The following is a 24,189-nucleotide window of genomic DNA, read 5'->3' as shown; positions in this document are numbered from 1 at the left end:
TCCTGGTCTTGTAGTCCTTATCGTTTCACTCCCAGGTGTACCCATTTGTAATCAACCCAGGTGTGTCTCGTCTTGTCATTCCCTCATGTATAACTGTTCTGTCTACCCCTGTGTCTGTTGCTGATCCTGTTTGTACCGTCCTGTGTTTTGTTTGTTCGTTATTTTATGTTACCCTTTCGTTACAAAACCATGGTAATTATAAATTAAATATCTTTTGTTTGGTTACTTTGGCTACTGTCTCCTTATTATGTTACATTGACAAAGACAACGAGCACTCCTTCAGTCAATGGTAACGTAATACACACACACACACACACACACATATTCGGCATAAGTCTGTGTGTGTGTGTCTGTGTGTGTGTGCGCACGCAGGTTTGTGCATGTGTGACCATAGGAGGTACTTTTAGGCCCCGTTTAGACGAGCGTTTTGTGAACAGAAACCGCAAAAGTCATCTTGCGGTTTCACTTTTAATTTTACGTTTAGACGAGCGTTTTGGAGTGGAATTCTCCGTGCAGACGACGCTGTAATGACGGAGACCCGCTGTCACACGATTGGCGCATATGTCACATGACGTGCTGTGAAGACCCGCCCTACTCTGCCTCTGATTCGCAGACTGTGGATGGGGAATGTGATTGCACCAAAGCAGAGTCACTCACAGACAGTGGGTCCACTCACGCTGCGGGACAGATTCTTGTGTATTTAACCCTTTCACTGCCACACGACAGCCGGTTGTGTGATAGTAAAGGGGTAACCTTCTGTCGTGTGGCAGTGAAAGGGTTAAAAGTACTGCCAATGTAGCCTTCAGGTGATCTCCGTTGATATAAGTCAGACATACTTGCTTTGTTTACGTCTCGGCTACTGGCGCATACCTGCTACCTGTGACGTAAGCAGTACGCGCGACCAGAGCCGTGACAAACCTTTCGTCATCGTTTTATCAGATTTATACGTTTTAACAGTTTAGACGAGAGCGCAAAGCTTTTGCGTTTCTAGGAATTCCACCCTGGAAGGTAGTCTCACTTTTTTGCGGTTTCACCCCGTAAAAACGCCGTTTCCGTATAAACGAAAGGCACATCCGAAAAAATATTTTTGCGGATTCACCTGCTAGCGTTTCCGTCTAAACGGGGCCTTAGTCCCGCCTACAGAACTTGATCAGAGGCTTAACACTAATACCATGTTGTTGTGAAAATGTGTCACTACAGTGAATATCCAACGAGCCATTAATGCACTTTCACCCTAATCAGACAAACATTTACACAAAGGCATCTGCTGGCAAGGTCTCTGAATTTTGGAACAGAGTAATTATGTCCCAGGCTAGTAAGCAATCTAAAATGGCATTCACTATCCCAATGTCAGTCAAGGAAAGTAATTAGGAACGCACGCACATGCACACCTACACGCACACCTACACTACACTCACACCTACACACACACACACACACACACAATCCACAAATGGGTAATTAGAAGAAGTCTCCTTCATGCTCTCTCAGCCGCGTGATTACACAAACAAGCCGGATTTCTCGGAGACGCTCTCTGATTGGCCGACGCCTGTTTCTACACTGGTTAGGCTTAGGCACTCTTCGAAGTTGGTTAAGGTTGGAGTTTGTCTTAGAGCGTGACGGCAAGTTCTTTCGACGGTTAAGCTTAGGCACTCTTTCGAAGTTGGTTAAGGTTAGAGTTTGTCTTAGAGCATGGCGATAGAACGCCAGGTAGTTTGCAGGCGTGGAAATGGGCAAAGACACAGCTCGTCACGGATTGGGCAAACGCGTCAGTGGCCAATCAGAGAGCGTCAGTCAGTGCCAATCAGAGAGCGTCTCCGAGAAATGCGGCTTGTTTGTGTAATCACGCCTCTCAGCCCAGGCCCTCGGCTGGAATGATAACAGGCCCTTGTGAACATAGATATATAACACTAGATGGCTCAAGGCGGAGTCTCCCGCATACTTCACCGGTGGCCATCTTGCGAGGGTGGACTACTGCTTTAAGGTGATGATCTGTACAAACAAAAATACTCGTAACTCGTTGAAATCTTGATGGATTTACAAACGGTTTAGTTTATTACAAACGTTATTAACGTGGCTATGATTCTTGCTTGGAAGAATTTATTTTTATAATTAACTTTTTTTTCATAACAAAGTCCATTATAAGTATGCATTATGATAACTACATCTCTGACGTTTTTAACAAACCAAATGGTTGAAAATTGAGCAAGCTATGGTTATTTCAATAATGCATGCACCATAGACATGAATGTTATGAGTGGGCGTGCTCCACCCTCGCAAGATGGCCGCCATGTGGCAACGTCGGTCTCCGTTGGCCAGCAGCGCGGGTAAGCCATCTAGTGTTGTATATCTATGCCTGTGAACAACAGTACACTGATTTGCTCAAGCAGTTTCCTCTCTCAGCGTTGAGATAAATTCATTTAATTTGCACAAACAAAATTCAACTGTGACCAAATCACTATTAACTCAAGGATTTCTATTCTATTTAGGATGTGAGGATTTTCTCTCTGACCTCGTTCAGCCTATACCTACCCCTCAGAGTGAACCGTCAGCCTGCTCAAGTGCTCTCTTACATTTACATCGAGTCATTTAGCTGATGCTTTTATCTAAAGTGACTTACGAAGTTCTGTACAACAAGTTAGCAGGAAGAGTACATCTCTGGCAACTAAGTAACAATATTCGTCAAACAGTATTGAACTTGAGTGCTACAGTCTTTAGTGCATAGTAGTAAAGACATTAGCATAGTAAGTAGTAATACAGGCAAGGAAGCATTTATTGATTGAAGAAATGTGTTTTTAGTTGACAAGATGGCGTTTGTTCATTTGTTGGAGAAATGCCTGTCAAAATGCCAGTTTTTAATTCAAATGGCTACTCCCCTTAAATAGGAGCTGACAACGAGGTATTTGCATCCAAATGTTGCCCCAAGTCTGGACTACAACTGTACAAAATTGGATTATTCTTCCCGTTTGGGACTTTTGAGTTTTTAACCAAAAGGCGATGGGTGTGCCGTCACCTATTTGGAATTCAATGCGGCAAAAGCGGTGTGAGCATTCTGCTGATATTTAGAATCCTCTCAAAAGGCTGTTTTCCATGATCAATTATAATGGATTATAGCGGGTCAAGTGATTACAGGAAGTTGCAGTAACAAAATTATTATTTCTTTATTTCACCACTAAAGACAAACTTTTAGATTTGTTTATGTTGTAGACCATCTCACAGAGGTGGAATATGCTATTTAAATCATTGATTTGGCCTATGGAACCTGTCCTAGTGGCCGGAAGGTCCCTCGTTTGCTTGGAACAGGGTAAATCTGCATCTTGCTATTGTGGAATAATGATCACCCCCCCCCCCCCCCCCCCCCCCCCCGACCCCTCAAACAATCTCCCAGTCATGTTCCAACCCTCCCCCATTCACCTTTTGTCTCACCTGATACCACCCTCCCCCCTCCTGGCCCCCCTCCAATCCAATACCTGGGCCATTCAAGCAGAATCCCTTTCTCTCCACTATAAAGACTATAAAGATGTCTCACTGGATTCTGGAGCTCCCTGGGGACACATCAGGCCAATGTCCTCCCCCCCCCCCCCCTCAATGTACAGTATTACTTGTTTATACAGTGTGCCCCCCGCCCCCCCCCCCCCCCCCCAACCACCTCCAATGTAAATTACCCAGTATGGTTGTCAATATCCCAATGTACCCAACCCCCCCCACACAACCTCCTCCAATGTACAGTTTCTACGTCAAATGTATATACTCCCTTTTCTTGACTCCTTCTGTATCACAAACAGTACTGTATTTGCAAATCTGGTATGTCATAAATGTATAGATGTAGCAGTACTGACTATCTGTATGTCATGTATGTCATATATGTCCTGATGAATTGAAAATGGGGGACCCTGATGTAAACAAGACGAAAGTCTTTCTCTGGTCTGCATCCCCTTAACAATTGTGTGTATTGAGCTGTACTGTATTGTACCCATTCTACAATCTGTTAATAAAGTTTTCAATCAATCAATCAATCAGTCTCCATTGAGTCATCCGCTATAACTCTTGATTTACTTGTACCTGTTTGGGTAATACACCTGTGTTTAACCAAGTCTAAATTTGACTAAGTACTGTGACAGATCTCCTCCCCCCTCCTTTGGATACGTGAAGGATGGGAGATATATCTGTCACTTAGGTAGCTGATTAGTACTGATATAGTACACCTGCACAGCAATTAGTCACACCCACCTCACATGCACACACTCCCGACACACACACACACTACAAAGCCACTTGGTTAGTCAGGAGGAAGTTGAGCGGAGTAAGGAGTTGGAGTTGTGTGGTTGAGAAAGAGAGAGAGTTTAAATAAAGATTTGAACAAAAAACAAACAAAAACAAAAAAAAGTATATGTTTTTTTATTTTGGTGACTGCGAGAAAAACGTTCAACCTCCCTACTATAGTGTTCATCCTCAGCCTCCCGCGGTGAGGTTTACGCGGCCGTGGCGAAACCGACGCGGTTATTGGCGCGGTCGTAAACGGAGTAGTACTCCCTCAGGAACACGTCTCCAAAGATCCACAGCGGCTGGCCATCGTTGGAGGGCAGGTATGTGGGGTTTATATCCACCGTGCAGAACTGCTCCCCATTCTCGTAGCGCTGCGCACAGAGACAGATAATGGCCATACATTTCTGCACAGTAAGATACGTAGTACGTACACAGTGTTGTGTTTGCGTGCGTTAGGCTTGGGCGGTATCATTTCTTTCATACCTTCATACCTTTCTGACATCACACCCCGGTATTGTCATGGTTTTTGCCTTATTTCGTCTCCCTGTGAGGGATAGCTGTCAATCACTGGCCTCTGTGGTTAATTGCCTCATGGGTCGGCAGGTGTGTGGGCTTGATTGCAACTGATTCAGTGCAGCTGTGCCTATGGAAAGGCTGAGTCTATTTAAATTTGAATCTCGCAGTGTCAACTGCTTTTTCATTTCCTAGTGTTGGCTTTCCTTTTGGTCACGCTTGTTATATCGAAATGTATTATTATTATTGTACTATTCAGAATTTAGCCTTTATTTGTAGCCATTCTTGTTTTGGGCTACTGCAAACACCGGCATGTATCCCCATTCATTAAAGCGCTGGCACACGGCCCACAGCGACCTCTGGCGCTAAAAGTGTTAATGAGCCCAACGACTACTGACTCATTCAACATTCACAGACGGAACATGTGACTCACCTGCGAGACGTAGGCCAAGGGAGACAGGGGCAAAGGGACGCCGCTTATGACGAAGGTGAGAGTTGGCAGTTTGGACACCTTCTTGCAGTCCACCATGTACTAGGGAACGAACAACACAGACACGGTGGTAGAGAAAGTCAATGGGATGCCCTAACTCGTCCAGTTTGTTAATCACCATTACTGGTAGGGATGGGTATCGATTTTTAAATATTCGAATAGTTGTTCAATTATATAAATCTTTTTTTGTATTTATGAATAGATTATGCAAATATCGTTTTGTCTCAAAAAATTATATTGTCCCTTTCCGGCAATTACACTGTGTACTGTAGTGTATTGAGAGGGGACCCTATTAACTGTTACACTGCTGAAAGGCATGCTTTGTACATAGCTAGCTATCCAGGTAGCATAACAGTCTGGTAATTGGATTGGATCTGCTTGTTGGATTATCTCACGTTCGTTAATTAACTCATTGACTGCCACGCTGTTTTCCCATCGTATATTTAACCCATTACCTGCCAAAATCGCTGTTCAGCGTTATTGCCCGCCATGCATTGTCTGCCAATATCGCTGTACAGCGTGTTTCAAGGTCATATTTCATATTTTCGTCATGGAATTCATATTTCACCCACGGAGCCTTGTCATATGCTGCGGGAGCCATCACAACTCTGCAACGCTTCAATATCGCCACCTGGTGGCCGATCGGCGAGTTGCCAAACCGGAAATGCCCGTTTCAGCTCGGTCCGTCCCCTAATTCCGTCCGGCCACTTGTTTATCGTCCCGGGACTCAATCCACACACCGTGGACATGGATCGTTGCCATAACTCAATAAACAACATGATTTGGGGCGTATATTAGTATTATACAAACCGGAACTGGATCGCCTCGATCCCCACCACATAAGTGGGATCTGTTTGTTCCACTCTCATCGCCCAACGGGTACGAGGAGACAGACGTGAGCTTCAGTGTTTTTCTTTATCATTTTCGATACAAACTGCTCTGATCAATATATCACCCATACTACATAAATCATTTAACGTCGGTCGCGGAATTATAAACGACCCCCCCCCCCCCCCCTCCGTTCACCCGCAGATGATCAGTCATGACGTTTAGGACCATGTACAGTTTACATTTTTAATATAGCATGGATCGGTATCAAACTGCATTTGATAATCTAATATATGCATTTATGCCTATATCTCATGTTCTATGAAATACTGCAGAAAACGATAAAAACATATTTATACTCTACATTTACATTTACATTTAGTCATTTAGCTGACGCTTTTATCCAAAGCGACTTACAAGTTCTGTACGACAAGCCATCAGGAAGGGCACAACTCTATCAGCTGAGCAACAATGTTCATCAAAGTGTTGAGTGCTACAGTGTAGGTTAGTTTATTAGGACAAGTGCATGACAGTACGGTTAGTTAGGGTTAGATTTTTTTTTTTTATTGTTTTTTTTTTTAATTCAGATAATGGTTGAAGAAGTGCGTCTTTAGTCGACGGCGAAAGATTGGACGTGATTCGGCTGTCCTAACTGGGGTGGGTAGTTCATTCCACCATTGTGGGGCAAGGACTGAGAATAGGCGACTTCTCTTTGATGACCCTCCCGGAGCTTGGATAGGAGTAGGTCTGAGGCGGCCAGAAGATGCAGAGCGTAGGGGTCTTGAGGGTGTGTAGTTAGAGACCATTGACCGGAGGTAGGCGGGAGCGGTTCCCTTTGCCGCACGGTATGCTAGGTCGAGGGCCTTGAAGCGGATTCGTGCAGCAATGGGGAGCCAGTGCAGGTCCCTAAGAAGTGGGGTGACATGGGCCGACTTCGGTAGGTTTGAGATCAGGCGGGCCGCTGCGTTCTGAATGAGTTGAAGAGGCTTAGTGGCAGTGGCCGGGAGGCCAGCGAGCAGTGCATTGCAGTAGTCGAGGCGGGAGATGACTGTTGATTGGACGAGGAGTTGGGTGGCTTCTTTTGTCAGGAAGGGGCGGATCCTTCTGACGTTGCTCAGGAGGAATCGGCAGCTTCTGGTCGTCGCTGCGATGTGAGCAGAGAAGTTCAACTGGTCGTCGAGGACAACACCAAGGTTCTTGGCGGTCGGGGACGCAGTCACAGCTGCATTCTCGACTGTGATTGAAAGGTCGGTTAGGGGGGAGGATTTGGCCGGAAGGTGGAGCAATTCTGTTTTGCTTAGGTTCAGTTTGAGGTGGTTGGACGTCATCCAGGCGGAGATGTCGGACAGACAGGCCGAGATCCGCTCAGAGACGTGGATATCTGAGGGAGGGAAGGAGAGGAAGAGTTGAGTATCGTCGGCATAACAATGGTAGGAGAAGCCATGAGACGTGATAATGTTACCCAGTGATTTAGTGTAGAGGGAGAAGAGAAGGGGTCCTAAAACCGAGCCCTGGGGGACACCCGTCCGCAGGGGGCGGGTGGCCGACAGGGTCCCTCTCCATGACACTTGGTAGGAGCGGTCATTGAGGTATGATGACAGCCATGTCAGCGCAGAGCCAGCCACTCCCATTCCTGCGAGGGCCGCAAGGAGGATCTGGTGGTTGACTGTGTCGAAGGCTGCAGATAGATCTAGGAGAATCAGGACAGAGGAGAGGCCTTTCGCTTTTGCTAAGTGAAGTGCCTCTGTGACCGCAATGAGGGCTGTCTCTGTGGAGTGACCAGTCCTGAAGCCTGACTGATTAGGGTCTAGGAGGTCATTCTGTAAGAGATAAGCAGTAAGTTGGTTGGATACAGCACGTTCAAGTGTTTTAGAAAGGAAAGAGAGAAGAGAGCCAGGACGGTAGTTGCCTATGACGGTAGGGTTCAGGGTTGGTTTTTTTATGAGCGGCGTGACTCTGGCTTGTTTTAGGGAGGTGGGGACCACCCCCGAGTTGAGTGAGGAGTTGATGGTTGCAGTTAGGAATGGGAGGATGTCTGGTGCTATGGTCTGGAGGAGTGGGGAGGGTAGCTGGTCCAGCTGGCAAGTAGTCGGACGGTTCGACGTTACCAGTGTCAGGGTCTCTGCTTCTGTAATGGGAGAGAAAGATGACAGAGTGAAGGATGAGGTTCTCGATTCAGCATTTGGAATGGGTGGGGGTTGGGAGAAGGAGCTGCGGATGTTCTCCACTTTTTCCTCAAAGAAGATCGCAAAGTCTTCGGCAGAGAAAGATGAGGGAGGGGGGGGTGGGGGGGGAGTGAGGAGGGAGGACATGGTAACATGCAGTTTGCGAAGATTCTTGGCAGAGGCCTCGATCCTATGGTGGAAGAAAGAAGCTTTGGCATTAGTGATGGTTTTGGAGAATGTTAACAAGAGGTTGTGATATGTGTCGATGTCAGCAGTGAGGCGTGACTTTCTATACTTCCTTTCAGCTGCTCTCAGGACCTGTCTTTGTTCTCTCACTGGATCTGTCAGCCATGGACTGGGTGGGGAACGGCGGGCAGGTTTCTCAACAAGGGGACAGAGCTTGTTGAAGGAGGTTGCAAGGGCTGAAAGGAGGGTGGAGGTTGCCATCTCTGTGGAGAGAGCAGAGAAGGTGTCACTCAAAGGTAGAGAGGATAGTATGTCAGAGGAGAGGGTGGAGGGGGATAGGGAGGGCAGGTTGCGTCTGAGTGAGACTGTTTGAGTTGGGGTGAAGACCTTTCGGTTAAGCATGAGAGTTAGTGAGAAGGATATGAAGGAATGGTCAGATACATGTAGGGGAGTTACCGTGGTGTTAATGATGCTGGAGTTACGGGAAAATATGAGATCCAAGGAGTTGCCTGCTTTATGGGTGGGAGGCATGGCAGTGGGAGTCAGGTCAAACGATTGTAGGAGGGAGACTACTATGACTGACTGAGATGAGTCAGGCAGGTTGAAGTCGCCCAATAGAAGGAGAGGGGTACCATCTTCCGGTAAGGAGCTAAGAAGCATGTCCAGCTCATCTGTGAAGTGATCGAGTGTACCTGGAGGGCGGTAGAGTGTAACAATGGTGAGATTGAAAGGATTAGAGACAGATACTGCATGATATTCGAGAGAGGAGAGTGACAGTTCTGGGAGTGGTGTTACGTTTGTAGCCCATGAAGGAGATGTCATGAGGCCAGTGCCTCCACCCCGTCTGGAAGGTCGAGGTGTGTGAGTGAAGTTATAGTTTGTAGATAATGCTGCAGGTGTTGATGAGTTATTGGGGGTTATCCAGGTCTCAGTTAGAGCCAGGAGCTGCAGATTTAGACTATGGGCGTAGGCAGTAATGAAGTCAGCTTTCTTGACTGCTGATTGACAATTCCATAAGCCTCCCCATACTGTGACAGGTGTATTAGTGGCTGTAGGAGGGTAGGAGAGATTAGCCGGGTTGCTAGCAAACTGCCGTGGGTGGGTTAAATCTGTTCTAGAGGAGCAGATTGTGGATATAGGTATGAGACACATTGTCTTGTCAAGAGTGGCAGGGAGGAAGTAGAGAAATAGCAGAGTGGGAGGGAAAGGGGGATTTTTCAGAGTGGAGTGTAAGATAGGACTAGGGTGTACTTAGCACTAGGTGGATCGGTGGATCCCTCGGCGAATAACTCCAGGAAAACTCCTCCTCCTCTTTGTCCCTCTTCGTTTCTCGACGCTTCGCTGACGCTACACCAGCAAGCCTTTAAATCTCTATCACTAATTAGTGCTGTCTTAACACCTGGCCCTTAATGGGGCCACTTAACAAAACAAAATGGCCGTTTTAAACACGCCCCTTTAACACTTTGGGTGCCGGGAAACGCTTTACAGCGTCTTTCCCGGCCATGCTCAAGGTGCCGAGGACGCTGTACAGCGTCTTTGATCTGTTTACATCTTTTTTCGATTTTCCCCGTCTGAACTTCACCGCCGAGCTTTTGGAAGAAAATTTTAACCGGAAACTGCATTTCCTCTCAAATTTCACTAGGTGGCAGTGTCCCCCTATTTTCTAACACTATCACAATAGGGGGAATATTGTACCCCACAATGAATCTGGCATTTGATTGGCCAGCATACCTGGCCAATGTAACCACAGGTATAAAACGTTAGCGCGATCCCAGAATCTACGAGGTTTTGGAGGAGAGAGAGAGAGAGAGATAGATAGAGCGATAGAGAGAGAGAGAGAGAGATTGAGAGAGAGATTTGAATTGAGATCAGCCTATAGTCTATATTTATAGTGTTATACAGTATAGTGGTAGTATCAGACTAATTGTAAGGTTTCAGCTGTGCTTTAGAAAGTACTTAGTCGTGCTAAGTAGTAGTACTATTCGAGGGATTAGTGTGTAGTCTAGGTAGTATATTTCAGTAGTAGTAATAGTAGTTTGATCAGTTAGTAGTTTCATTTAGATCAGTATGAAGAGACGTAGTGTAGGAAAGCGAGGGGACAATCCGGCGGCGGGTCGCTTTGTTCAGACGAAGCTGGCGTTTGGACCCGCGGTTGTTCAAGCAGCAGCAGCACCAACAGCACCAACGTCTTTGGTAGCTCCGATCGGAGAGAGCCGTGAGACCGTTGCTGGGCCCAGTAACGCGTCTCTCCCCGGGACCGGGAGCGGCTCTACCCGACGCAGTTCGAGGAAGAGGAAGGCTGCCGCTGTGGTCATAGCTTCTTCATGCGAGTCAGGGGACAGCGATTCGACCGCCCACGAATCTGATGGGAGCGCCGATTGGGAACCACCAGGTAATTACACGGTCTTATATATATATATATATATATGTGTGTGTGTGAAACGTGTATTTGATGATTTACATACTGTGACTATGTAACGTTAGTTCGACAAACCAACGGCGATATGCATGTGATTGTGTGTGTGTGTGAAACGTGTATTTGATGATTTACATACTGTGACTGTCTATGTAACGTTAGTTCGACAAACCAACGCCGGCGATATGCATGTGATTGTGTGTGTGTGAAACGTGTATTTGATGATTTACCTACCGCTTATTCTGTGACTATGTAACGTTAGTTTGCCAAACCTAACGCTGATATGCATTTATTATATTCTAGCTCCGGAATCATCTGACGATGATCTCGGCTTGGGTCGGAGGTATGAGTCTGATTCATCGCACGATTCAGACGTGGGAGTCGGACACGGTGGTGGTCGACGGGGCAACGGTACGTCATGTTTACTAATGCAATGTGAATATTGTTTTGTGCATGTTCAAATCGATAGTTGAATGATATAGGATATAGTAGGGATGTAGAGTACAGGCCACGCGACCATGTGCTACAGTTAGGTTGTCTTGTGTGCGTGTGTGTGTGTGTGTGTGCATGTGCACGCCCTTTGAAGTGGCTCTTTGAAGTGTGTAGCTATCATGTAAGTGATAATAGTTGCATGCTGGGCATGATACGACGTGGTGGTGGTGGTCGACGTGGTAATTGGTATGTTGCAATGTGAATATTGTTTTGTGCATGTTCAAATCAATAGTTGAATGATATAGGATATAGTAGGCATGCAGTACAGGCCACGCTACCATGTGCTACAGTTAGGTTGTCTTGTGTGCGTGTGTGTGTGTGTGTGTGTGCATGTGCACGCCCTTTGAAGTGGCTCTTTGAAGTGTGTAGCTATCATGTAAGTGATAATAGTTGCATGCTGGGCATGATACGACGTGGTGGTGGTGGTCGACGTGGTAATTGGTATGTTGCAATGTGAATATTGTTTTGTGCATGTTCAAATCGATAGTTGAATGATATAGGATATAGTAGGCATGCAGTACAGGCCACGCTACCATGTGCTACAGTTAGGTTGTCTTGTGTGCGTGTGTGTGTGTGTGTGTGCATGTGCACGCCCTTTGAAGTGGCTCTTTGAAGTGTGTAGCTATCATGTAAGTGATAATAGTTGCATGCTGGGCATGATACGACGTGGTGGTGGTGGTCGACGTGGTAATTGGTATGTTGCAATGTGAATATTGTTTTGTGCATGTTCAAATCGATAGTTGAATGATATAGGATATAGTAGGCATGTACAGGCCACTACATTTAGTTACATGGATGTGTGTGTGTGTGTGTGTGTAGATGCCTCACCCCATGCCATTTGATGTGTGTGTGTATGTGTGTGTGTGTGTGTGCAGTGTGTGTACACACACACACACACAAGATCAAAAGACATGCATCCTCTCCAACACCTTTGAACTTCGCAGTACATGGTGAGGCCTCTATATGCAAATTCCATTGATTACAGCACACACATACACAATGGCATGGACACATGGCGAGGCCTATATTTAAATGCATGGTTGTGTAGCATATGTAAAATTCCATTGATTACAACACACACACATGTACATGCTTTGATGGCCGCTGATTTATTTTGTGTTCACACAGCAGAACACTCCGAAACCGAATCCGGGGCCAATACACCAACATGCTTGGGTATGTACTAACTACATTTATGTATGTGTAAATGTATTACTATTGTGTTTTGTGAGACTTACTTACTGAATGAATTTAATCCAATTCAGATTCTGGCGCAGACCCTGCAGATAGTGACGCTGAGACTGGCAACGACATAGGATCACATTCTACTCCTGCAGGTAATTGTACATGGTGGTGACTGGCTGCTGCTAGAGCCTGGGCCTGGTGGTAGCTGGCTGCTGCTAGAGCCTGGGCCTGGTGGTGACTGGCTGCTGCTAGAGCCTGGGCCTGGTGGTGACTGGCTGCTGCAGGGCCTGGGCCTGGTGGTGACTGGCTGCTGCAGGGCCTGGGCCTGGTGGTGACTGGCTGCTGCAGGGCCTGGTCTGGTGGTGATGGTGGTAAATACAATGACAATGCGTTGCCCTAGTGTAATGTATTACATCATGTGATTCTAGAACTGGATGCTAGTCTGGACATGCCGGAACCTGTTGCAGGGCGGAAACGCACATCTAAGAGCGGTAAGTTGGCCTCACTCTGCACACCACTTCCAGCTCTGACCTCTGACCCCCACACCACGTCCAGCTCTGACATCTGAACCCCACACACACTCACTCATTCACTCACACAGTTTGTAACTACGTGGCATATGAATGTCTACAGTAGGGGTGTTATAGTATATTTGTATAATTGACAGGTCGTGGAGGAGCGAAGAGCAGGGCTGCGATCCGTCAGGAAGAGGAGAATGCCTGGTCTCGTGAGGGCTGGGTGCCTCAAAGGATCCCCTTCACAGCCCAACCGGGGTTGCTCCAGGACGCCAAGGCACTCAGATCTTACCGGCCTGCGAAATGGATGGATCTGTTCCTGACAGATGCTTTTCTGAACTCTATTGTTGCCCAGTCCAACCTCTACGCTGAGCAGTCCATTGCCCGGCTGGACCCCACGCTAACCAGTAGCAGGGCACTGCTTTGGAAGCCCCTCACATTGAAGGAGCTGAAGAAGTTCCTCGGACTCCATTTCCTTAGCAGTGTCCTGCGGAAGCCTCGCGTGGACCAGATGTGGACCACTGACGACATGATGTACACACCGTACTACTCTGATACCATGCCACGCAACAGGTTCCAATTGATCTGGCGATTCCTCCACTTTGCGGACAATACTTCCCTGGAGGTTAGAGACAAATTGTGCAAAGTACGCCCTGTAGTCGACCATGTAAACACGAGGTGCAAGGAGCTGTACCAGCCTGAACGCGAGCTCGCCATTGACGAGGGGGTGATGGCATGGCGAGGCCGCCTGACCTTCCGGGTCTACAACCCCAACAAGCCCACCCGCTATGGCATCAAGTCCTACTTCCTGTGCGAATCACGCACAGGATATTGCTTTTCATTTAAGCCATATTGTCGGGAAGGCTCGCTCCTGGGGGACACGGTCGTCGGTCTGCTTGGACGTCTGTCTGGGGCCGGCTATACGCTCTACATGGACAACTTCTACAACTCGGTACGTATGTCAGCCAGGCTCCGACAGTTGAGGACCGACGTCTGTGGTACCCTCAGGAAGCACCGGGGCGAGCCAGCCATCATCAAGAACATTACCAAACGTGACATCGGTGTGGGGGAGCGCATTGCGGTCAACAACAAGGAGGTCCTGATCGTGGCATGGCGCGATAAGAGAATCGTGAAGACCATCAGCAGCTTCCACGAGGACACTATGGAAAAGGCGATGGTGTGGAAGAAGCAGAAGAAGGGCAAAGCGCTGAGGGTGGAGATGCTCAAGCCAACATCAATCCTGGAGTACAATAAATTCATGAACGGCGTCGATCAGCTGGATCAAAATATATCGTACTATCCGGTTACACGTAAGACTGGAAAGTGGACCAAAAAGTTTGTGATGTATCTGATCCAAATATGTATCTTCAACGCGTTTGTCTTGTACAAAAAAAAGCACCCACAAGGGCATTACTCCAACCTCTTCCGGTTCACCAGGGCTGTGGCGCGGACCTACACAGACGGTAAGGAGAAGAAGATTCCTGGGGTGACAGCGGAGATGGAGGCGGAGGCGGAGGCAGGGGAGGAGGCAGGGGAGGAGGCAGGGGGTGGGATGAGGAGGAGGCAGGGGCTGAGCAGGTGGGGCGTGTCGACCCTAGGGCCCCACTGGGGGACCCGCAGAGCAGATTAGTGGGTGGCTTTGTGAAGCATGTAATGGTTGCATACAAAGCCACCCCGAAGAGAAAGCTACCGTGTAGGAAATGTCGTGTCTGCAGTAGGCGTGGCATCAGGAGTGAGACCAGATATTTTTGCACATCGTGCAAAGTCCCCCTGCATCGTGACAAATGCTTCGCTCTGTACCACACAAAGAGGGATTTCTCTAAATAGTTTCTTTATTAGTTGTCATACAGAAGTACAGACTACTTCTAAATAATCCGGCACACAGAAGTACAGATTACTTCTAAATAATCCATCATTGTGTGATACAGACAGAACCATGTGTACCGGTACATAGTATAGCTAGCTGAGTGTAGTATAGTATAGTGTAGTATAGTATAGTATAGTATATTGTAGTATAGTATAGTATAGTATAGTGTATGGGTAGTTGCACTGTTTTCTGTACAAGACAAATGCGTTGAACACATGTATTTGGGCCACGGTTGTCGATATTGCATAGGCATGTTTGGACCACTTGCAGATGAGACGTTATGTTAGCGATCTAGCTGTATCGACTCCATTCATAATTTGCATTGTGTGTGTATATAGTTTTTTTTTATTTATCTTTTTCCCCCCTCATTTTTACCGTTTGCACAGAACCAATGGTTGCTGACAGTCACCCAGTTTAAAAAAGTATATACTGTAGGTAACATACCACACTTTTCTAATGCAGTCCATTGGCCTATTATTTATATACTTTGGAAGCATGTATTGGATATTTTTTGGTCCACAGATCATCTGGCGCTTCATCCATTTATCAATGGACAATGCAGTCATCGATGCGAGAGACCAAGTAAGATATGCCCTGTAGTTCATGTGACGTGAATGTTACCAGCAAACTTCTAAATGCACTGAAACAATGGTTGGTTATCCTCAGTGTCACTTTTTATAAGGTATTGTCTTTGTAAATTACCATAATCCTATACTGTGAATGTTACCAACAAACTCCTAAATGCACTGACACAATGGTTGGTTATCATCAGCCAGTGTTCACTTTTTATAAGGTATTGTCTTGGTAAATTACCATAATCCTATACTGTGAATGTTACCAACAAACTCCTAAATGCACTGAAACAATGGTTGGTTATCATCACAGTGTTCACTTTTTATAAGGTATTGTCTTGGTAAATTACCATAATCCTATACTGTGAATGTTACCAACAAACTCCTAAATGCACTGAAACAATGGTTGGTTATCATCACAGTGTTCACTTTTTATAAGGTATTGTCTTGGTAAATTACCATAATCCTATACTGTGAATGTTACCAACAAACTCCTAAATGCACTGAAACAATGGTTGGTTATCATCACAGTGTTCACTTTTTATAAGGTATTGTCTTGGTAAATTACCATAATCCTATACTGTGAATGTTACCAACAAACTCCTAAATGCACTGAAACAATGGTTGATTATCATCACAGTGTTCACTTTTTATAAGGTATTGTCTTGGTAAATTACCATAATCCTATACTGTGAATGTTACCAACAAACTCCTAAATGCACTGAAACAATGGTTGATTATCCTCCAGTGTTCACTTTTTATAAGGTATTGTCTTGGTAAATTACCATAATCCTATACTGTGAATGTTACCAACAAACTCCTAAATGCACTGAAACAATGGTTGGTTATCCTCCAGTGTTCACTTTTTATAAGGTATTGTCTTGGTAAATTACCATAATCCTATACTGTGAATGTTACCAACAAACTCCTAAATGCACTGAAACAATGGTTGGTTATCATCTCCAGTGTTCACTTTTTATAAGGTATTGTCTTTGTAAATTACCATAATCCTATACTGTGAATGTTACCAACAAACTCCTAAATGCACTGACACAATGGTTGATTATCCTCCAGTGTTCACTTTTTATAAGGTATTGTATTGGTAAATTACCATAATCCTATACTGTGAATGTTACCAACAAACTCCTAAATGCACTGAAACAATGGTTGATTATCCTCCAGTGTTCACTTTTTATAAGGTATTGTCTTGGTAAATTACCATAATCCTATACTGTGAATGTTGTTACCAACAAACTCCTAAATGCACTGAAACAATGGTTGATTATCCTCCAGTGTTCCCTTTTTATAAGGTATTGTCTTGGTAAATTACCATAATCCTATACTGTGAATGTTACCAACAAACTCCTAAATGCACTGAAACAATGGTTGGTTATCATCACAGTGTTCACTTTTTATAAGGTATTGTCTTGGTAAATTACCATAATCCTATACTGTGAATGTTACCAACAAACTCCTAAATGCACTGAAACAATGGTTGATTATCCTCCAGTGTTCACTTTTTATAAGGTATTGTATTGGTAAATTACCATAATCCTATACTGTGAATGTTACCAACAAACTCCTAAATGCACTGAAACAATGGTTGATTATCCTCCAGTGTTCACTTTTTATAAGGTATTGTCTTGGTAAATTACCATAATCCTATACTGTGAATGTTACCAGCATATAATGCACAGCAACAATGGTTGGTACTGATGACTTGTCACCCAGTTTATTGAACATATTTTACAATAAAAATGTTCATGGCATCAAAGTTTCAAGTTTTTTGCATTGTAAAGTATTCTGTATTTTATAATAATGTTGTCTGGACCTACACCAGTAGTTATAAAACTTACTTGTTCATTAGCGCCAGGCATATCAATCAAATGACCAACAAAGTAATCAATCAATCAAACAAATCAATCTATGAATCAAACTATCAACAAAACAATCAAACATTCTATCAAGCAAATGACCAACAAAGTAATCAATCAAACAAATCAATCTATGAATCAAACTATCAACAAAACAATCAAACATTCTATCAATCAAATGACCAACAAAGTAATCAATCAATCAAACCAATCAATCTATGAATCAAACTATCAACAAAACAATCAAACATTCTATCAAGCAAATGACCAACAAAGTAATCAATCAAACAAATCAATCTATGAATCAAACTATCAACAAAACAATCAAACATTCTATCAATCAAATGACCAACAAAGTAATCAATCAATCAAACCAATCAATCTATGAATCAAACTATCAACAAAACAATCAAACATTCTATCAAGCAAATGACCAACAAAGTAATCAATCAATCAAACCAATCAATCTATGAATCAAACTATCAACAAAACAATCAAACATTCTATCAAGCAAACTATCAACAAAACAATCAAACATTCTATCAATCAAATGACCAACAAAGTAATCAATCAATCAAACAAATCAATCTATGAATCAAACTATCAACAAAACAATCAAACATTCTATCAATCAAATGACCAACAAAGTAATCAATCAATCAAACCAATCAATCTATGAATCAAACTATCAACAAAACAATCAAACATTCTATCAAGCAAATTACCAACAAAGTAATCAATCAATCAAACAAATCAATCTATGAATCAAACTATCAACAAAACAATCAAACATTCTATCAAGCAAACTATCAACAAAACAATCAAACATTCTATCAATCAAATGACCAACAAAGTAATCAATCAATCAAACAAATCAATCTATGAATCAAACTATCAACAAAACAATCAAACATTCTATCAATCAAATGACCAACAAAGTAATCAATCAATCAAACAAATCAATCTATGAATCAAACTATCAACAAAACAATCAAACATTCTATCAATCAAATGACCAACAAAGTAATCAATCAATCAAACAAATCAATCTATGAATCAAACTATCAACAAAACAATAAAACATTCTATCAATCAAACCAATAAAACAATCTGTCAAACAATCAATCAATCAAACCATCCATCCATCCATCCCAGTCTAAATTGCTTTATAACACGTTCAGTACCTATTATCACCCCGCCGGCACACCTTTCATAAAAGTGCCTGTAACTTCTGTTCTAAATAATTTACCTCCACTTTTATCTTTTGTTGACGTTTTTTAACTTGTAATTGTGAACGAACGAAGACATGCAGAAACAAACGGTTTTTTGCATTGTGTACATCAACTTGTCGTCTTCAAATGAGCCCAACCATTTCCCCATAGTTATAATATAAAATATAGAAATAGCTCCGCTAAGATCATGAGATATGCTAGAATCGTCCAGGAATCCTGGCAACCCACAGTCATTTTCCGGATTTTTGGCCGGCACCCAAAGTGTTAATCAAGTCAGCTGGTTCCTCACTCTAGACGCTATTTTCGTATGAATGTGTGAATGAAAAAGTAAAACGTTCCTACATCCTGAACGATAGATAATTGATGTTGAATGGGCCATAGTAATGTCAATTTAGCAATACAATTTAAAAAGTTATAGCCCTGCAAAGAAGGTGAACATCTCCATAGACAAATAGCGCTGGCAGAGAATGGTTTAGGATGATCAAAGTGGTGGCAGAGAATGGGTTAAGCATTACATCACACGCAGGAGTGTGTTATACTCATTAGATCATGCCTAGCATGGCCGTAGCCAGTTATGAGGTCACCAAGGTCTGGACCTCGGTAACTATTTGTAACTATTAAAAATTAAAAAAAAAAAAAACTTTTATAAAAAAATTTATTTATTTTTATTTATTTATTTTTGTTTGGTCAACGACCGGCCCACTACTAGGCTGGGACAGCGGCCCACTGGTACTGACTGACACTGGGCTGGCCCAATCACATCTCTTACTAAGCACCCCCCCACCAGTCGTACAGGTACATGACTGAGAGGGTGGCTGGTACATGACTGAGATGGGTCTGTGGTACATGACTGAGAGGGGGCTGTGGTACATGACTGAGAGGGGGCTGTGGTACATGACTGAGAGGGGCTCTGTGGTACATGACTGAGAGGGGGCTGGTACATGACTGAGAGGGCGTTGGTACATGACTGAGAGGGGGGCTGGTAGATGACTGAGAGGGGGCTGGTAGATTTCATATTTTCGTCATGGAATTCATATTTCACCCACGGAGCCTTGTCATATGCTGCGGGAGCCATCACAACTCTGCAACGCTTCAATATCGCCACCTGGTGGCCGATCGGCGAGTTGCCAAACCGGAAATGCCCGTTTCAGCTCGGTCCGTCCCCTAATTCCGTCCGGCCACTTGTTTATCGTCCCGGGACTCAATCCACACACCGTGGACATGGATCGTTGCCATAACTCAATAAACAACATGATTTGGGGGCGTATATTAGTATTATACAAACCGGAACTGGATCGCCTCGATCCCCACCACATAAGTGGGATCTGTTTGTTCCACTCTCATCGCCCAACGGGTACGAGGAGACGGACGTGAGCTTCAGTGTTTTTCTTTATCATTTTCGATACAAACTGCTCTGATCAATATATCACCCATACTACATAAATCATTTAACGTCGGTCACGGAATTATAAACGACCCCCCCCCCCCCCCCCCCCCCCCCCTCCGTTCACCCGCAGATGATCAGTCATGACGTTTAGGACCATGTACAGTTTACATTTTTAATATAGCATGGATCGGTATCAAACTGCATTTGATAATCTAATATATGCATTTATGCCTATATCTCATGTTCTATGAAATACTGCAGAAAACGATAAAAACATATTTATACTCTAGACGCTATTTTCGTATGAATGTGTGAATGAAAAAGTAAAACGTTCCTACATCCTGAACGATAGATAATTGATGTTGAATGGGCCATAGTAATGTCAATTTAGCAATACAATTTAAAAAGTTATAGCCCTGCAAAGAAGGTGAACATCTCCATAGACAAATAGCGCTGGCAGAGAATGGTTTAGGATGATCAAAGTGGTGGCAGAGAATGAGTTAAGCATTACATCACACGCAGGAGTGTGTTATACTCATTAGATCATGCCTAGCATGGCCGTAGCCAGTTATGAGGTCACCAAGGTCTGGACCTCGGTAACTATTTGTAACTATTAAAAATTAAAAAAAAAAAACTTTTATAAAAAAATGTATTTATTTTTATTTATTTATTTTTGTTTGGTCAACGACCGGCCCACTACTAGGCTGGGACAGCGGCCCACTAGTACTGACTGACACTGGGCTGGCCCAATCACATCTCTTACTAAGCACCCCCCCACCAGTCGTACAGGTACATGACTGAGAGGGTGGCTGGTACATGACTGAGATGGGTCTGTGGTACATGACTGAGAGGGGGCTGTGGTACATGACTGAGAGGGGGCTGTGGTACATGACTGAGAGGGGCTCTGTGGTACATGACTGAGAGGGGGCTGGTACATGACTGAGAGGGCGTTGGTACATGACTGAGAGGGGGGCTGGTAGATGACTGAGAGGGGGCTGGTAGATGACTGAGAGGGGGCTGGTAGATGACTGAGAGGGGGCTGGTACATGACTGAGAGGGGGCTGGTACATGACTGAGAGGGGGCTGTGGTACATGACTGAGAGGGGGCTGGTAGATGACTGAGAGGGGGGCTGGTACATGACTGAGATGGGTCTGTGGTACATGACTGAGATGGGGCTGTGGTACATGACTGAGAGGGCGCTGGTACATGACTGAGAGGGGGGCTGGTACATGACTGAGAGGGGGCTGGTACATGACTGAGAGGGGGCTGGTACATGACTGAGAGGGGGCTGGTACATGACTGAGAGGGGGCTGGTACATGACTGAGAGGGGGCTGGTACATGACTGAGAGGGGGCTGGTATACATGACTGAGAGGGGGCTGGTATACAGGACTGAGAGGGGGCTGGTATACAGGACTGAGAGGGGGCTGGTACATGACTGAGAGGAGGCTGGTACATGACTGAGAGGGGGCTGATATACAGGATTGAGAGGGGGCTGGTATACATGACTGAGAGGAGGCTGGTACATGACTGAGAGGGGGCTGGCTGGTACATGACTGAGAGGGGGCTGGCTGGTACATGACTGAGAGGGGGCTGGTACCATGTATTTTTTTGGATTTTGGATTTTCGTCTCTCACAAATTGTCCCAGCCTTTTTTCTTTTTCTTTTTTTTAATACACTCGGCTAAATTTGTTTATTATCCCTCCTAGATGACAAATCCATTGAGAAATGAAGTGCCACAGATGACCCAACTACTAGGTCCATATCGTATCATCATAATATTATTTAAAAAATCATTAGGATAAGGGTTCCCTTGATAAAGATGCATGAAAAACACCTGTAGCTCAACTGCAAAAACTGCTTTTTTGATTTGATTAGATTTGTATTTGGAAATTAAAAACACATCATAAAAATTAATTATCTTGACCAATTTGTATTCCTGAGGATATCACCTAAAAGCATTCATTAAAACACTTATTTCCAAGGTGGTCCTCGATGGAAGACATAAAAACACAGCACATAGCCTACTCAACTGCTAATTTTTGCCCAACTGCAAAAATGTATGCCTACTTATTAGGGATGTCCGATATTATCGGCCTACCGATATTATCGGCCGATATCTGCATTAAAATGTGAATGTGGAAAATATCGGTATCGGTTTTCAATTTATTTTAATTTATTTTAATTTATTTATTTTCTTTACATTTCTAGAACCTTTATTTACCCAGGCAAGCAAGTAAGAACAAATTCTGATTTTATTTATTGTCAAAAGTATGCATAATGTTGTGTTAATTCCACAACAAGAGATATGTAATGTTAATTACCTGAAATTATTTCGTTTTTTGGGGGGGAAACCCTGCATATATCGGTATCGGTTGATATCGGTTGATATCGGTTGATATTGGTATCGGAAATTAAGAGTTGGACAATATCGGTATATCGGTATCGGTAAAAAAGCCAATATCGAGCATCCCTACTACTTATGTATTAGCCTACAGGGAAAAACACATTCACAACAGGCAGCAACGTTTATTTTCAGCCAAGTATGGTAATAAGGTAACTATTAGGATATATATGGTATGGATTACTTACTCTTATAACTTATTACTATCTGTGGTAGCTCTAGTCTCCACCTACACAAATAGTTTTTGTGCTGTCCATTGAGCATGCACCTTCACGTGGTAGGCACATTAACTGTAGGTCAAACTCCCCAAACAAACACACCATTGATTTAATTGCTATATAAATCACACATACAAAGATCTAACTATTACTCCTCTCTGAACATGAATATAAAACAAAAAGGTGATCTATTAACTGTGTAAACCTTATGCAATATTCATCATTGATATTTGGATACTTGAAATATGTATGAACTGAGTAGTTAGTATCAAATGAAATAAGATGGAACAGCTCCATGCATTAATTGAATAAACAACTATTTGCGCATTACCAGTATGGTATTGCTTAAATTTTACAGCTTTTTGCACATCTTTGTCAGGGAATTCCAACAATTCTGGACCTGAATGTACCAGTTCATTGTAATCATCTCTCTCTCTCCGTATGTCTAGTCAAGCCAGGTTGTGGAGGAGAGAGACAGGGATGAACAGGCTATAGACTACTTGGCCCATCCTGAGCCTGCTATGATGCAGGTGTTTTTACATCACCCAAAACAAGATTCAGCCAAGAGCGAGTGAGTACACTGGTCCACTTGTCCATGGCACTTACTACCCAGCTTTGTAGTGGTTTGGGGGAATAGTACAGTAGGTATGCATATTTAAGGGGACCGCAAGGATGGTGTACTGGTGGGTGGTGTCCGACCAATTATGGTGGGCCGGTCTGGGCCAAAAAAATAAATGGACCTCCCTAATTTCTAAACCCTGGCGGCCCGACGTGCAGCGGAGGGTCGTTAGACCCCCCTAGGAGTGATCTAATGAGTATAACACACAACTTCAAGTGATGTAATGCTTTTATACAATGGCCGAATTCACCCAACCTTATAGATAGATAGAAGATAGAAAACTTTATTGCCATTTCAACACATGGTTGATTGGGATTTGTCTTGGTGCCACATACAGTACAGACATTATAAAAACATACAATATAAAAACACAAGAATACATGCAATACAATCCCCACAAATTGTACACAAACAATTAAAAAGAAAAAATGCTATAGTACCTAAAATAAATTGCTCAGTGTTCCAGTTTAAAGTGCATATTGCCTTAAAGTGCATGTCGGCTGGTGCTAGCCCTTGTGGTGCAAAGTGCCTGTACATTTGTACTTGAGTTCAGGTGACGGACAGCCTCGGGATATGTACTGTTTTTAAAACGGGATGTCCTGCATCTGAGACTTTGGAGTCTTCTGCCAGAGGGAAGGGGGTTAAAGAGGTCGTAAGCAGGGTGAGAAGGGTCCCCGATCACCTTCTCCCCTTTCCGCCTGATTTGTGTGGCATAAATGGAGGCCACAGAGGGGAGCGCACAGCCGATGATTTTGACGCTGTGCGTACAGTTCTTTCTAGATGTCCCCTATCATGGACGGTGGTGTTTCCGTACCTACTACCACACAGTCATTCAGAAGGTAAGGACACTCTCCACAGTGGCTCTGTAAAAGCTGAGCATCGCCTCCCTGGACACACCAAACTTTTTAAGCTGGCGCAGAGAATGGAGCCTCTGGTGGGCTTTGCTAATTATGAGGCTGG

The 24,189-nt window shown here is 44.1% G+C and overlaps 2 protein-coding genes across 2 annotated transcripts in view; one reads left to right on the top strand and one right to left on the bottom strand.

The window, feature by feature from the left end:
• mapk8ip2 (mitogen-activated protein kinase 8 interacting protein 2) overlaps positions 1–24,189 on the top strand; it is a gene marked incomplete at both ends in the record, with an annotated part of 182,922 nt that overhangs the window by 26,692 nt on the left and 132,041 nt on the right. The gene's annotated exons all lie outside the window — the stretch shown is intronic.
• LOC311244773 (gastricsin-like) overlaps positions 4,473–24,189 on the bottom strand; it is a gene marked incomplete at both ends in the record, with an annotated part of 36,087 nt that continues 16,370 nt past the window's right edge. The window contains 2 exons of the mRNA XM_084334460.1: positions 4,473–4,637; positions 5,213–5,311. Coding sequence (XP_084190586.1) covers positions 4,473–4,637; positions 5,213–5,311 — 264 coding nt within the window. The remainder of the gene's footprint in view (positions 4,638–5,212; positions 5,312–24,189) is intronic.

The sequence above is a fragment of the Notolepis coatsorum genome (genome assembly GCF_963971535.1).
Source record: "Notolepis coatsorum genome assembly, chromosome: 18".
NCBI lineage: Eukaryota > Metazoa > Chordata > Actinopteri > Aulopiformes > Paralepididae > Notolepis > Notolepis coatsorum.
This window is presented reverse-complemented; position numbering and strand designations above follow the sequence as displayed.